The following is a 13,419-nucleotide window of genomic DNA, read 5'->3' as shown; positions in this document are numbered from 1 at the left end:
CGGGTCTACCGCCGTTTCCCGTACCGACGACTGGGTCTACCCGGATTTTCACCTGACGCCTCCCGCCTTCGGCGCGTAGTCACCCCGCCGCAATAAAAGACTCTCTACGGCAGCAACATATGCTTCTGCTGACTCACGACGCGACCAGTCTCCGAGCTCGACGAACAGCAATACAGACCGTCGCGACGCTCAAAACCTTACCAGTGACCTGCAAATACTCATCGACGACCACGAGACAACTGCATTAATCGATAACGGCGCCGACGACAGTGTTAAAGACGACGACGTTGGCTACGAGGCTTCGCAGGGTGCAAACGAAATGCGATGAGCCAACGCCTCCTCTATCAACGCCGCCTCCATTTATAGAGGAGGCGTTGGATGAGCCGACACAGGTTCTGGCATCGGGACGATGCCACGTCTACGGAGGGGCAGTGCCACGACTCACCTTCGAGAAACATCCAGGGCAGGCACGAAACGGTACATCTCATCCCGGCGCGTGCTGAAGAAGAAGCAAGAAGCTTCCAGACACATCGCCTGCTCTCTGGCAAACGCACGTGCTGTTTCTAGACTTTTCGGCGCGACGCTTAAATGCTTGTGCGCTCCAGGCTGCAGCATTCTTTCTTTGGACTCAGTTGTGTTCAGAGAGCTATCACTTTTGTGCTTTTGCTACCAAGTAGTTTAATAAACCGTTTGCTGTTCATTCGACGACTCGCCGGCCCATTTCGCTTCGTGACAATATTGCAGAAGCGTGTCACAAGTAGGATGAAAATTTTCTGGAAAATTTGAGCTGCCGAAAAAAAACGAAAAAATAAAAGAAGACCCATGAAAGATGGAACACCAAATTTATTTTCTGATCATGATTGGGGAGTTTAATCGCCAACGGCGACACTCTACAACATTAATGGTGCTAATGTTGCAAGATGGAAACATACCATTGACATGTGCATATTTCTATCTTTGATCAGAGCTTTCTCTTTTTTTCTGTCTTTCTTTTTCATTTTTTTTTCCCCACACATTTTCTGGAAAATTTCCATCTCTACCTATGACTGCTCCTAAGGTATTTCCTATGGCAAAAACGTGAGATTGGAAATATCTACTCCAGCTTACAAAGATCTTGCCCTGGGGTCATTTATTTTGGGGTATGTTTTTGTCTTGTCCCGTGTGTCGCCTCGCTCCAAGTTATTTTATTTATTATTGCCATATGGTTATTAGATCTGTCTGATTTGGAGGGTTGCAATGTAAGGTGGGGGGGGGGGGATGCGGGGTAGCAGCGAATCAACTGCTCCGACTACTTATATTCCACATTAAAACTTTGACACATATTCCACAAAAATTTGACACCTGAAAACACGTAACAACCGCCAGAACAACTGTCGCTCGTCAAGGCGCACGCTCGGCTTTAGCTCGGCCAAGGCGGGTTTCAGGAAAAAAGATCCACTAGTGGATCTTCTTTCTCGCTTGGATCTTCTTTCCTTATGGATGTTTCTTCCGTATGGATCTTTATTCCCTCTGTCACGTGACCACGTTGGAGCTTTTTTTGTGTTGTACAGTTGCAGTTCGCATTGCGACATGGCTCATTGCGTGCATGTTTTCCTCCTAAGAAGTAATGTAGTACCTATCCACGGCATGCTTTGCATTCGCCCCTGCCTCTAGCCAACCCAGCGAATCAGCTACGAGCTCTTCAAGCCCTCATCCCATTTTTAACAGCAACAGGGATCCTGCGTGAGCTCTGAACATTCATCATCATTCACCATCCCCCCTCAAACAATGGGATAGGTTGCTGCCTCAGCACAAACCAATCAATAAATCAATCAGTACAAAACATCCCACTACATCGTCGTATATATAACATATATATATAACATTCCGTGTAGGGTTCTTCGTTTTTGGGTTTTATGATTTTTGAAATTCGGGAGGGGAAAAAATCGGGTGCTGTTTACAACGGAGAATTCGGGAAGAAATCGGGCGCCATGATCTCTGTTTGATATGTCACCAGGGAAGTTTCGGGTGAAACGAAAGGCATATGAAACAAGCCACTGCTGTGACACGGAGACGAGAAACAAGAATATTTATATTTCCGCCCGGAACTAGGGCAGTAAATGACCGCGGTATTCAAACACTTTCCCGAGCTCCACAAAAGCTTGTCTTTGACTCATTCAGGAGGTGATCATAAATAGAGGACAAATAGGTTGTCACAAATAGCTGTCTTTGCTGATATTATGATTTACTTTTCCGACAGTTTACAGAGAACGGCAAGTTGAAGGACCACAAGAATTTCGGGTACAGATATCGGGTTTTATCCGAATTCTTGAAAACTTGTTCGGGGCGGAACTATCGCGAAAAATCTGGCTTAACCCGAAAACGCTCACACACGCTGTTCACAATCAATATTTTTAGAATAAGCAAATAATAATAAGTAATAATGTCCTTAATATGTAAACTACAAGAAAGGTGACCTCAAGGTCGTTATGACTACGTCATGCGGAAGATACTTTCACTTGCGCAACGTATACGTAATCCATACCCTGCCGACCATTTACACTGGTACAGTGTGTAGCTCAAGAGACTGGTACTGCTAGACAGCAGCTGTTCACATAGCGCTCTCGATCACGCTCGCGGTAGCAAGCGCAAGCCATAAGGATGCAAGTGTTGTTGCATGTCGCTGGTAAAACAAAGGTCCGCTGTTGCAGAGCAGAGGTACTTGTCTTGGCTAGGTAAATGCGTTATATAACGGGATGACTAAGAATGTCCGCGGCAACCGTTGAGGAAGCGTCGACGACAAAGATGCATAGCCACCAATAAAAACTGATGTCATATCTGCTGCGCTGTCACTGATACAGCACACTGCTAGTGCGTGCAGAGTGCCGGAGCCAAGAATCCGCGATCTTCTCAGCATATGAAATCAGAAAAGAAGGGGACGAACTCTCAGAGAACGTTAGTGAATAGTGTGCTCATATGCCTTGTTATCCGCTGGAACACAGTCGAGTACCTTCCACGACTTCTGAGCCCAAGGATCTGCCTATATTAGCTATATATAGGTACTAAAGAGTAGCCATATCTGTGCATGCGACAACGAAACCCGCAACTTTCAGCCAAGTTCACTCCAGGAAAGTCCCAGAAATCGACCTCTGGGTGGTACGAGATTCCGGGGGAAGAGGGCTACATGTTTGTGGTAGGCGAGCTGTATTGGGGTGTACTGCCAAGAATCAGGGAGGTTGTCCCTGGTTTATTCACGCCGAACAAACGACGAAAAGCAAAAACTGTAACCTACAAGTGTCAAGCACGATACAGCACGACACCTAGATTTTTGCTGGCGAAGATTTGCTGTGTAACATACCAGGGACGGATCAGTGATTTATCCAGACCCCCCTAGACCCCCTAACGCCCCCAATGTTTGGTGCATCCCTTGTCTTCCTTTCCTGAGCACCCCCTACAAAGGGGTGAGGGCTTTGGCTTTGAGTTTTAGACACGTGTCGGCGATGATGCATTAAGATGTTAACGTAACTGTAATGATGACCTCCTCCACCCATTTTTTCCGGCCACCCCCTTTCTTTGTGATTCGGAATTCAATTCTAACGTAACTAGAATTGAATAACTTAACTAACTCAACTTAAATAGCTTAACTAACTTCTAAATTCATAACTTAAGTCCCCGGAAAGAAGAGCACACAGTGATTTATCCATACCCTCCTCCCCTCCCAATGTTTGGCGACACCCCCTAACATTTTTAACGGTGAACTCCCTACGGCCCCCTTGCTTATTCAGCTTTATATATGTGTCGGTAATGATACGTCAAGCTGTTCTGACGGAACTGTAATAATATAAAGCCCCAAATTTGTTTGCAACGCCCCCTTCCCGTGCTTGGGACCGCACAAACGACATTGGTCCGCTGAGTACTACTCTGTTTGTGTTGACCACAACAGTGCACTCCTACGGTCTGCAAAAAGCTACACGACTTCATCTAACCATCATAAACGAATCGTTGGCGTTTCTATCTATTTCATCGTGTCGTCAGCTCACCCCTATAAGGTCAAGTCGTCGATTTCACATCACCCTAACTCTAAAATACCAGACGTGATGACGTGGTCGACTTTGCCCAGCTCACTTCAAGAGATTGGATGTCCCTGATATAGACATCAGTTGTCTCCGGAACTACATATAAGCGGAGTATGCGTTGACTATCGCAGTCACTGTATCACTGCCATGTAACCTTGATATTGCAGGCTGATCCATTATTGAGTACCTACAAATGCATCGCGTGCTTCCAGTTTGTCGTCTATTACAATAGGCCACGTGGCAGTGAATGATACTGTCATTAAGATCCACCACTTGTCCACAATCTGGGCTCTTCAGTGCGGAACGCACGGCATTGCGAGGACGACAAAAAAAAAAGCGCTTAATGTTCTCCGTAGATTAATGAATCGTTTCTTTTGAGCACCGGTACAATGCCGTTTTGTTATAGCAGCCACAGTGCAATACAACCAAACACACAATGGAATGATCATCTCCATGTGACCGTCGATTAGGCTATCCGTTTACTGATCTGACGTTTCACGTCATTGCGGTGCATGACACGCAACCGGAACAATAAATACCAATGCTTGTGTGTCTTCTCTACTCACTGCACAAGCGGTATCTGTTCAGAGGGAGGCTCAAGCGCACATCACTTGAGTTGTCATGAAGATGGAGCTGCTGATTGTATTGGCATTCTGCTGCGCTGTGGCATCGGCGGCGGATAACTGCTTCAACACAGGTATAGATATCACTTAAAACATGGAACCATTAGCTTATGCCTTTCAAGATGGGGATCAGCAAACTTTGTGCGTTCTACCCTTTCCGTTTTGCCACCGCACGTTTGAGGCGTAGACAGGGCCGACTAAAGAAAGAAGCTGCCCCGGTGATGAGTCCTGCAGGGGCCCGGCATCTCACGTCTCCTTGTGCTGGCAACCGTCGGGCGGGCCCCTGAAGAGGCCAAGGGCTACATCCCCGGCTGATCTGCCCTTCTCGCCTGTCCTGGGGCGTAGACGGTGACTATGTCGACCCCAGTGCAGTACCGTCTTCGCATTCGCAGCTAGTGAAGTCCGCTTTCCAACAGTAGGAAAAATGGTTTGCACGTATTTGTCAATCGAAAGGGCAGAGCTGGACACGTCCGAGGGCCAACCTCTCAGCAGAAAGTCTCACAGTCCTTCAGTGCGGCGGCAGCTGGTGCCCTGTCCATGGAACCGTGCGATATCATTTCCAACAAGCATTCTTTTCAACCTTATGCCATTTAAAACATGTGCTGGATTGAACAACATCATTGCTTGTTGATCAATAACTATAGGTCTAAATGAGCGGCGGCCTGTGTAGTCCGCGTCGGTCCGAAAAGTCTAAATTCAGTTGAGTACTCTGATCCAGCGCGTGTGGAACGGAAAGGGCCATACCCTAATTTAATTATGACACCAAAAGAAGCTCCTGCAGAGGGTGCCTCACCGACAGCAAATGTTTCTTCAAAGCTGTGATGTCATATGTTGCAGGTGCTGGACAACAGTGCGAGAAGAAAGTTGACGCTATGGAAGAAGATGTAAGTTCGCCTTCCATTGCCCATATTGTGCATTCATACGGCAAAACCGCCAGAGTTACATAAATAATGAATGTGAATGAGAATAATGAGGAGAATTAATGAGTTTCCGCTCACCAGGCTAAGCAAGCTCTCGGCTCCACTTTGGTCGCTTGCCTGAGGGAAGTGAAAGCAGACATTAAAGACGTAGATCAGCTGAAGGAGGCCGTCTGCTCCAACCACAACCTCAAGAAACAAGTACGAATTTACTTTGTTTCGGCTATGCAGCAATTATGGGGCTCAATCTAGCAAAAGCAATATGTCGTCAATCACATCGAAATCTCGAACTCGATAAGCTCTGGATACTGCGGTCTCTGGTCTACGGCAGGCTGCTGTTCACACGAGGTTGACCATGTCGTCAAGGGCAGGGAAATTTCCGAAACTTCTGCCAAGCCTTTGTAATGCCCTCTCCTATAGACTAGCTCTATCCGAGTATCAGCTTAGCCAATTCGATCCAACTATATCACAAGCAGAAATCAGCAGTACGCTAGAAATCACTACGAGGCACGGAAGGGACTGACTTTAAAAAGTGCAATGATATATGCTTTGTTGTCTTTGTTTGTTGTCATCAGTGAGTTCCCCTGTTTAAGCCAGCACGTAGTCTGAAAACTATACCCTGTATCATCGTGTCCATTTCTGTTACAGTTCTTGGATTGCTTCAGGGAAGATCTGAACAGTGCACTCTTGGTAAGTTCTTTCGTGCTCTCCTGGAGTGCTCATTTAGCACTCCCTTGGTACGGCACTACTAAGAACTCATGAACATTTACTTCTGAATTCTTATTAGGAAAACACCATCTTCAGCCACGAGAGCCGTGCAAAGGGAGAAGATGCTTTGGTACGTACACTTCACAAATATTCGCACTTCTTTAGAGTTGCATCTGTTACCTTGTATTCACACGAGCGACATCCCTACGGAGTATTGTAGTGGAAGGAAAAACACGTATTTTCGCCCTCGTGGGCTGAAGAGCTGACAGCGATAGCTCTATCATGTTCGCGACATCGGGTACGCAAAGTTTTCACGGTTGTGTTCACCACACATACATAGACAACTGATTTCAGACTTGCTTTATTCAAAGAGTGACAACAGACTTTACGGTGGATTTACGATCAGTAAAGTATGTCGGGAAGGCGAGCTACTGTAACTCCGTGGGAATGTTGCGTGTCAGATGGCGTGCGCACTTTGCGTGGAGTCTGGTACAATGGCGACAGGCGCACAGCTACATTTGTGTCTCTCTCCCTGCGCTGCAACTGACTTCGCAGCGGCCAATGGCAGTGCTGGCAGGTAGTGTGATGTGTGTGTGCTGTCATTGGCGGCATCCACTGTACCACGTGATTTGAAGTCACGGCGCGGTGACGTCATCTCGTTTCTGCTACGCTCGCCATAATCACCGTCAACGTCAACCGAAACCACCCACTATCGCTGTAAAAGTGAAAAACCGCTCACGGGGCGCAAGCTCCATCATGTCTTATGTTGAGCATTCGCACGGCGCAGGAACATCAGGAGTGACGTGCTGCCCATACAGCAGACGACACCGTCGGCACTGTCGTCTGCTATCATATATACGTCTGAGCCGCAGGATATTCCGCTCACGTTTTTCAGAAAGCTATATGTCGTTTTGTGCATATTCCGTTGGGTTATTCTGGTGAATATCCCTGGTGTGAATACACGGTTATTGCAGCACGTGAGGTGCAGAACACACCTTTTCAACGAAGTCGTGCGTTGGTTCTATTTTTTTTTAATTTTTTTGCAGAAATGCTACCAGGAAGCCCTCAGATAGACGATTCGTCACAAGACCATGACGGCTGTCCAGACTTCGAGATACTTTCTTTTATCGACATGTAGCGCACTTTGTAATTGATTTCACGTGGGAAGGTATAATAAATGGTTTTATGATTCAGTACACAAAGCTTTTCTATATGCGAAAATATGCAGCCGTCGACACGTGACAGTATGCTTGCCCAGCTGCACTGTTGTGTTGACACAGTGACCGCGTTTTGCTTGCTTGCCGTCAACAAATAAAGCAACCATTTCGTATAGCAGCGGCAACCAGATGGTTTTCGTTCTGTGGTTGTGGCATGCCCAAAATGATACACGTGTATTCCTCCTTCTGTTGCATTATGATTGCTCTGAACATCGTGGGAATTCACTTGCTGCACGGGCAAGGAATTCAGTGTCCCTCCATTCCGATGCCGAGTAAGATGAAATGTCTTTCGGTGCACATTTATTTCTTCCGTGAAATGGCGTTTGTGTGCTTCCGATATGGATTTTGGTGTATCGGTCAGCAGGTGAGCTGGGGGGCGTGATATGTTTTCGCGCTGTTTCTTGCAATCCCTTCCACAAATTATTTTAGTGTGGCGGCGGATTTTGCGGTAAATATCGCTGGTTTTTTTTTCTTAAAAAAAAAAAGAAAAGGAAAGGAAACGACCATAGGTGACCTGGAGCGTCCGCGAGAGGGCCTTTCGGTCTGCTCGCGCTCAGAATTCTTTGCATTTATTCCTATAGAATCCCATTCGAGAATGCGTATGACGTCACTCGGCCGGCGGGAGGGCGTGTGGTCAGTACCGCGCCCTAACCGTAGCAGACGAAATTTCAGTAGCAAATGAAAGCGCATCTTCCCTTTACGTCACGGCTGCAGGATCCGGCCCCCGCCCCCAAGGTTTCGCCAATTTTCTTGCCTCCGGCTTAGAGCAATCCTAAATGGCATGTCCTTGCTCCTTTTTGAGGCTCGTGCCTTCACGAGAATGTTCGTAAAAGCTGTTCACATGAAGCTTAAAAATGTACAGACGTTAAAATGACTGATACAATTTTTCTGGAGTTATTTGTATTTGCTTGGTTCAATAAGATAATTCCATTGTTTCCTCGTACGAAGCACACCCTTACGAGCGAAAATAAGAACTCGTAAAATAATAAAATCATTAACCCATGGCTAGCGTGTAAGGATGGTTTAAGCTCACCCGTGCGTTTCTTCATTCCCTACACTCCAAAAACAGAGCTCCACCGCACAGCACGCTGCTAGCCAACCATCGTCTCGAATGACAACGCTCTCTCCCTTGATTTGATGAAAATGGGGGGGGGGGGGGCGTACGCCATTTTTGTGGCAATTATGAACTGCATAACGCCACAAACATAGCGTACGCCCCTGTTTTCAACAAGTCAGGGGACACAGCGATGTCACTGATGATGGTTGGTTGGGAGCGTGCTATTTGGTAAAGTTCATTTTTAAAAGTGTACCTGCACTGCAGCCACTGAACAGGATGCACAACGCTACGCATGCATTTCGTTATTTCCCCAGATAATATCAGAACCCCCACCTCCCCTCTTCTTTTTCGCATTCCGTTGTCGAAAGTTGAATGGCACAAGCAGACGCAACTGGCGCACACCTCGTGCCGCAGATGTTGTTGCAATAGACCTCTACCCGAGAAACGTCATCATGACGTTGGTAGAGAGACTGAAACCGAAACGAGTCGGAAGGGGAGGGCTGGGGCCAACGAATGGGCACTTGTTCGCTGCCTCCTATTGAAAGAAAACTAGGACCGAAGGTCGCGTACCTTTCAGCGACCATCGTATATAGTCCCGTCAAGACAGTGGCTTTCGGGTGCGACGTTGTTCAACTCTACCAAATTGGTGGCGCTGTCGAACACTATGACGTCATTTGTTTACAAACAGGGAGATATATATATGGAAATATAGGTAGGTAATGTGGTGATGAGATTAATCGGTTTTGTCGTGTCCAGTCGGGGAGGCCATCGCTGAAATCCACCTCTGTGTTCAGAAGCTTGGAAGATCAATCAAAGAAGGGGAATTTGAGGTAAGTCAGTGGGGACTGTGAGGACCTCGTGAATTTTGTTGCATGACTGCGTGGCATATTGTTCACAGGTAGTGCAGGGCTTTGTGATGAAGTGCGCGGAAAAATTACAGTCTGGAGCATCGAACCCCGTCGTGTTTATGATGATTGCCTGCTCGGACGCAAACTTTCTAGATAAGGTAATGAGGTTTTCCCTCGATTGCTGGACATCAACGAAAAATGGATTGCGGATGAAAAATTATGTTCCATTAATTTCAGACAGTCGACTGCATGTTCCAACAGAAAGAAGCCATCTACGTAAGCTCACGTTTGCACTTCTATTTTATTTTTTCTTTCTGGCGAAAGCTCGATTGCCTCAGTGATTCACGACTGTACTCGCGGTCGTAGCACCTGGACCGTACTGAATGAGAGATGAGACGGTGCCTTTGCGTCTACAGTCGAGCCACAAAGCGACTACGAAACTTCTCGAGGACCCCCCCGCTGTCCCCCCGCCCAGTCATTCTGCGGCGTAGTATCCTGCAAAAACAGGCGGAGCCTCATGTTTAGTGTTAAGTGTATTTGTTTAACTACGAGGGTGGTTCCATAAGTTTCCGGCCCGACCAACTTTTAACAGTCATAGAGACGAAACAGGTGTATCACTTTTCGACATAGTCACCCTTAACTTCGATGCACTTTTGACACCTTTCAACCAGCATTCTTATACCCTTGAAAACAGTTCGAAGTTTTGTCCGCAAAATGCTGGAAAACTGCCTCTTGCACCTCACTATCGTTTTGAAATCTCCGTCCTCTGAGATCCCTCTTCAAGTTTGAGAACAGGAAGTAGTCACTCGGTGCCAAGTCTGGACTGTAGGGTGGGTGGTGGATTTCTTCGAAGCCGCACTCCTTCAGTGCAGCCTTGGCAACAGAAGCCGTGTGGAAAGGGACATTGTCCTGGAGCAACCGGACACCTCGACTCAACCTGCCGCGCCTCGTTTCCTTGATGGCGTCTCGCAGTCGGTGCAGGAGTGAAGCATAATAAGTCGCATTCACTGTGGTGTTCCTCTCTTTGAAGTCGATGAGGAGGATCCCGTGACAATCCCAAAATATTGTTGCCATGATCTTCTTTGTGGACTGTATGACCTTGGCTTTTCTTGGGGGTGCTTCTCCTGGTTTGCGCCATTCCATCGGCTCCTTTTTCGAAAGGGGATCATAGTAGAGCACCATAATCCCATCCCCTGTGACAATTGACTTCAATATTTCTTCTTCGTTCTCTTGACAGAGCTCCAAAAACTCTTTGGCACAGACGACGCGCTGTTGCTTTTGAACTGACGAGAGAAGTCGTGGCACCCATCTCGCACTGACCTTTTTCATGTGAAGGCCCTCGCCGATGATGCGAAAAACGGTTGTTTTGGAAAGCCCCAGCCTTTCTGAGATTTCCTTCACCTTCAGACGCCTGTCGCTCAGCATTTCCTCCTCGACAAGAGACAAATTTTCTTGTGTCATCACTTCCACTGGACGACCATCGCGTGGATCATCTTCAATGGACTCTCGCCCCAGTCGAAACTGCTTAGCCCAGTCTTTTACCGTTGTGTACGACGGAGAGGCTTCCCTGTACACGTTGTCCAGTCGCGCTTTAATTTCTTTAGGCGAAAGTCCCTCTTTTGTCAAGAATTTTATCACAGCGCGGTACTCGATTTTTTCAATTTTAACTGAAGAGTGCACCCTGGCTGTTTGAAATGCCGCTCTCCAACCGACAAAAGCATGGAGAGGGTTGAGGGTGGTGCTCCGGCCCTCCAACAGATGGCGCCATGCGTCCTTAATCGCATTTTCAAATTCGCGCGCATTTTCTACCTCGGGTCGGAAACTTATGGAACCACCCTCGTACATTTCACAAATTGGAACTTGATAGTGTCTTGAAAGCAAAGAGTTACCTTTGTGAGTATTCAGCAAAATACTACTTTACTCAGTACTATACTCAGTTACTTTTTTGAGTAAATTGTACGGGCCTGGTTTGCACACGGCTCGCACAGAGAAGTGCTGACGACGTGCCTGACGTATTCGGCGACAGCGGTGATCGGCTGCCCGCCGTAGCGCGTCGCTCAGCGAAGTATGCCAATTATGAAGCAGTTCTGAGGCAAACATGTGTGTGTGGAAGGGGGGGGGGGGGGCGCAGGTTGACCATGAAGCGCCCCCTTTCCAGAAACACTGTCTTCAGATAGCGCAGAAGTCAGTCAGAAAAAAATAAATAAAAAAATAAAAATAAGCATAGAATTCATATTGCTATGAGATTGGCAATTTATTTTGCCGCAAACATGTTCTGCACCTCGAAGCTCTGAAGAGACATTCTAACTGAACGAATATGTTAAGTGGTGAGAGTGAATTGCAAAAATTATGTTCCAAAGCCTACGCTGAGAATTCACGTGGTTCCCGCTTTACTTTTTTTATCGCGTGTTAGCGCCGCGAAGCAAGTGTGGCTATGAGCGGCGTACAGATGTGGACAGACGGAGAGAGGACAGCAGGAAGGAGTGGGGGACAGGGGGATTAGTATGGGTCCTGGGCCGACTTCAGGGGGAACTGTGCCGACATTCGTCAGGAAAGTATTTGGAAAACCCAGGGAAAACCTCAGATAGCACAGCCGGCGGTAGGATTCGAACCCACCACCTCCCAGTCTTCAGCACGACCTTGGTTACCACCAACGAGCGGACGCCTTAGCTCACTCGGCCACGCCTCTCGCTTTACTCCCCAACCTTGCGAGCTTCAGGGGCCGCGGCGGTTTCTTATGGCATGCTTTGAGGATCAGTAATGCTTCGCAGAATATGACGCATCCCGAACATATTAAGAAAACTGCAAGTCGAATATCGCACTATTTCCCGTACATGAACGACACCACCCCGAAAGTGGGCTTCATCTGATGCTTCCTTGCATGAGGTGAAGCCTGCTTTAAGAAATTGCCACTGCTGCAGCATCAACAAAGGCGTTGTTGTTTAGCTTAAGACAACGTTAGCCCAAGCTAGCTGTGTACACTTCGTCTGAGGAAGGGGTGGCGTACCCCCCCCCCCCCCCCCCCCCGTGGTACACTTTAGCGGTGCCAGCGGGGATTTTGATTTGAGGTCTGGGAGGTTAGCTCTTGAATAATGCCAGCAGCCCAGGAACAAAAAGGGTGTCTTGAAGACGTCCCTTACATTGAAAATGTCAGCAACGAACCTTCCCCAGGCTAGGCATACACACTCCAGCAAAGAAGCTAAAGAACGTTCATGGCACAGATGAGGCAGGACGCCAATTTGTTTGTTTCACAATTAAGTGACCTGCGGATGCTCACAAACAATTACAGCCTCATCCATGTAACATGCCACTGCGTGACATGAAATTTTGAAATCAAGATAGTTACCCCAGTAAGTGTACCTCTTTACAGAAAAAACTGAACTTGTCCCGTGCCGAGGTAAAAGGAGCAGAGCTTGCTGTCGTAAGTAGAAATCTTTCTCATGCTTCAAATCGAAGAACGTAGAGGTTCAGTCAAGATTCACTTGGCAAAAGTAACAACAAAAGTATAAAACACTGAAGCTTGCCTTTATTGGATACAAGCTTTCATGCAGTTCACTGAATGAAAGCTTGTATCCAATAAAGAAAAACTTCAGTGTTTTATAGGGGTTTTTTTTCATGGTTCAAATGAAAGAAAATTATTTGAGAGCACGTACGAGCGCATGTCTCTTCTATGTCATAACCTCAGGCTCCACTGTGCTAATGATTCTTGAATGAAAAGCAACAAACAGGGTTCCAACACATTAAAGCTTTCTTTTCAGAGCTGCATGAAGAGCTTTCATGAAGGATTGATACAGAAACGCAAGAAGAACTGATGTTGGTAGACAACCATGATGCGACAGTGCTGCAGTAGGGCTGAAGCCCCCCCCCCCCCCCCTTGCTACACCCCTCACTGTCCAGGAGGGCAGTGGGCAAAAGACTATTCACAATGAGGGATATGGGGTCCTAAATCTAGTCCTGAATAAACTAAGTGAATACACTAACTGAAACTTTTCCA

General features: G+C 47.1%; 1 protein-coding gene and 1 long non-coding RNA gene across 2 annotated transcripts; both read left to right on the top strand.

Annotated features, from left to right (window-relative positions):
- Nucleotides 1–4,634: 4,634 nt before the first annotated feature.
- On the top strand, nt 4,635–7,493 carry LOC135399874 (uncharacterized). The gene is made up of 6 exons (XM_064631608.1): nt 4,635–4,752; nt 5,516–5,562; nt 5,680–5,796; nt 6,244–6,285; nt 6,383–6,433; nt 7,350–7,493. The coding sequence occupies exons 1-6, from the start codon at nt 4,677–4,679 to the stop codon at nt 7,374–7,376; spliced, it is 360 nt and encodes a 119-aa protein (XP_064487678.1). The 5' UTR covers nt 4,635–4,676; the 3' UTR covers nt 7,377–7,493.
- Nucleotides 7,494–9,540: 2,047 nt separating this feature from the next.
- Nucleotides 9,541–13,409, top strand: LOC135401102 (uncharacterized). The gene is made up of 4 exons (XR_010424719.1): nt 9,541–9,583; nt 9,663–9,701; nt 12,796–12,846; nt 13,184–13,409. It is a non-coding gene; the product is annotated as an uncharacterized LOC135401102 (long non-coding RNA).
- The last annotated feature ends 10 nt before the right edge of the window (nt 13,410–13,419 follow it).

Source organism: Ornithodoros turicata, chromosome 7 (genome assembly GCF_037126465.1).
Source record: "Ornithodoros turicata isolate Travis chromosome 7, ASM3712646v1, whole genome shotgun sequence".
Taxonomy (NCBI): Eukaryota; Metazoa; Arthropoda; class Arachnida; order Ixodida; family Argasidae; genus Ornithodoros; species Ornithodoros turicata.
This window is presented reverse-complemented; position numbering and strand designations above follow the sequence as displayed.

What these genes read in the sequence shown, in the direction of transcription:
- LOC135399874 (XM_064631608.1), top strand. Translation starts at nt 4,677, where the DNA reads ATGAAGATGGAGCTGCTGATTGTATTGGCATTCTGCTGCGCTGTGGCA. An exon ending in ACCACAACCTCAAGAAACAA is followed by an intron (nt 5,797 to 6,243) that starts GTACGAATTTAC and finishes TTTCTGTTACAG; the next exon opens with TTCTTGGATTGCTTCAGGGA. An exon ending in CAAAGGGAGAAGATGCTTTG is followed by an intron (nt 6,434 to 7,349) that starts GTACGTACACTT and finishes ATTTTTTTGCAG; the next exon opens with AAATGCTACCAGGAAGCCCT.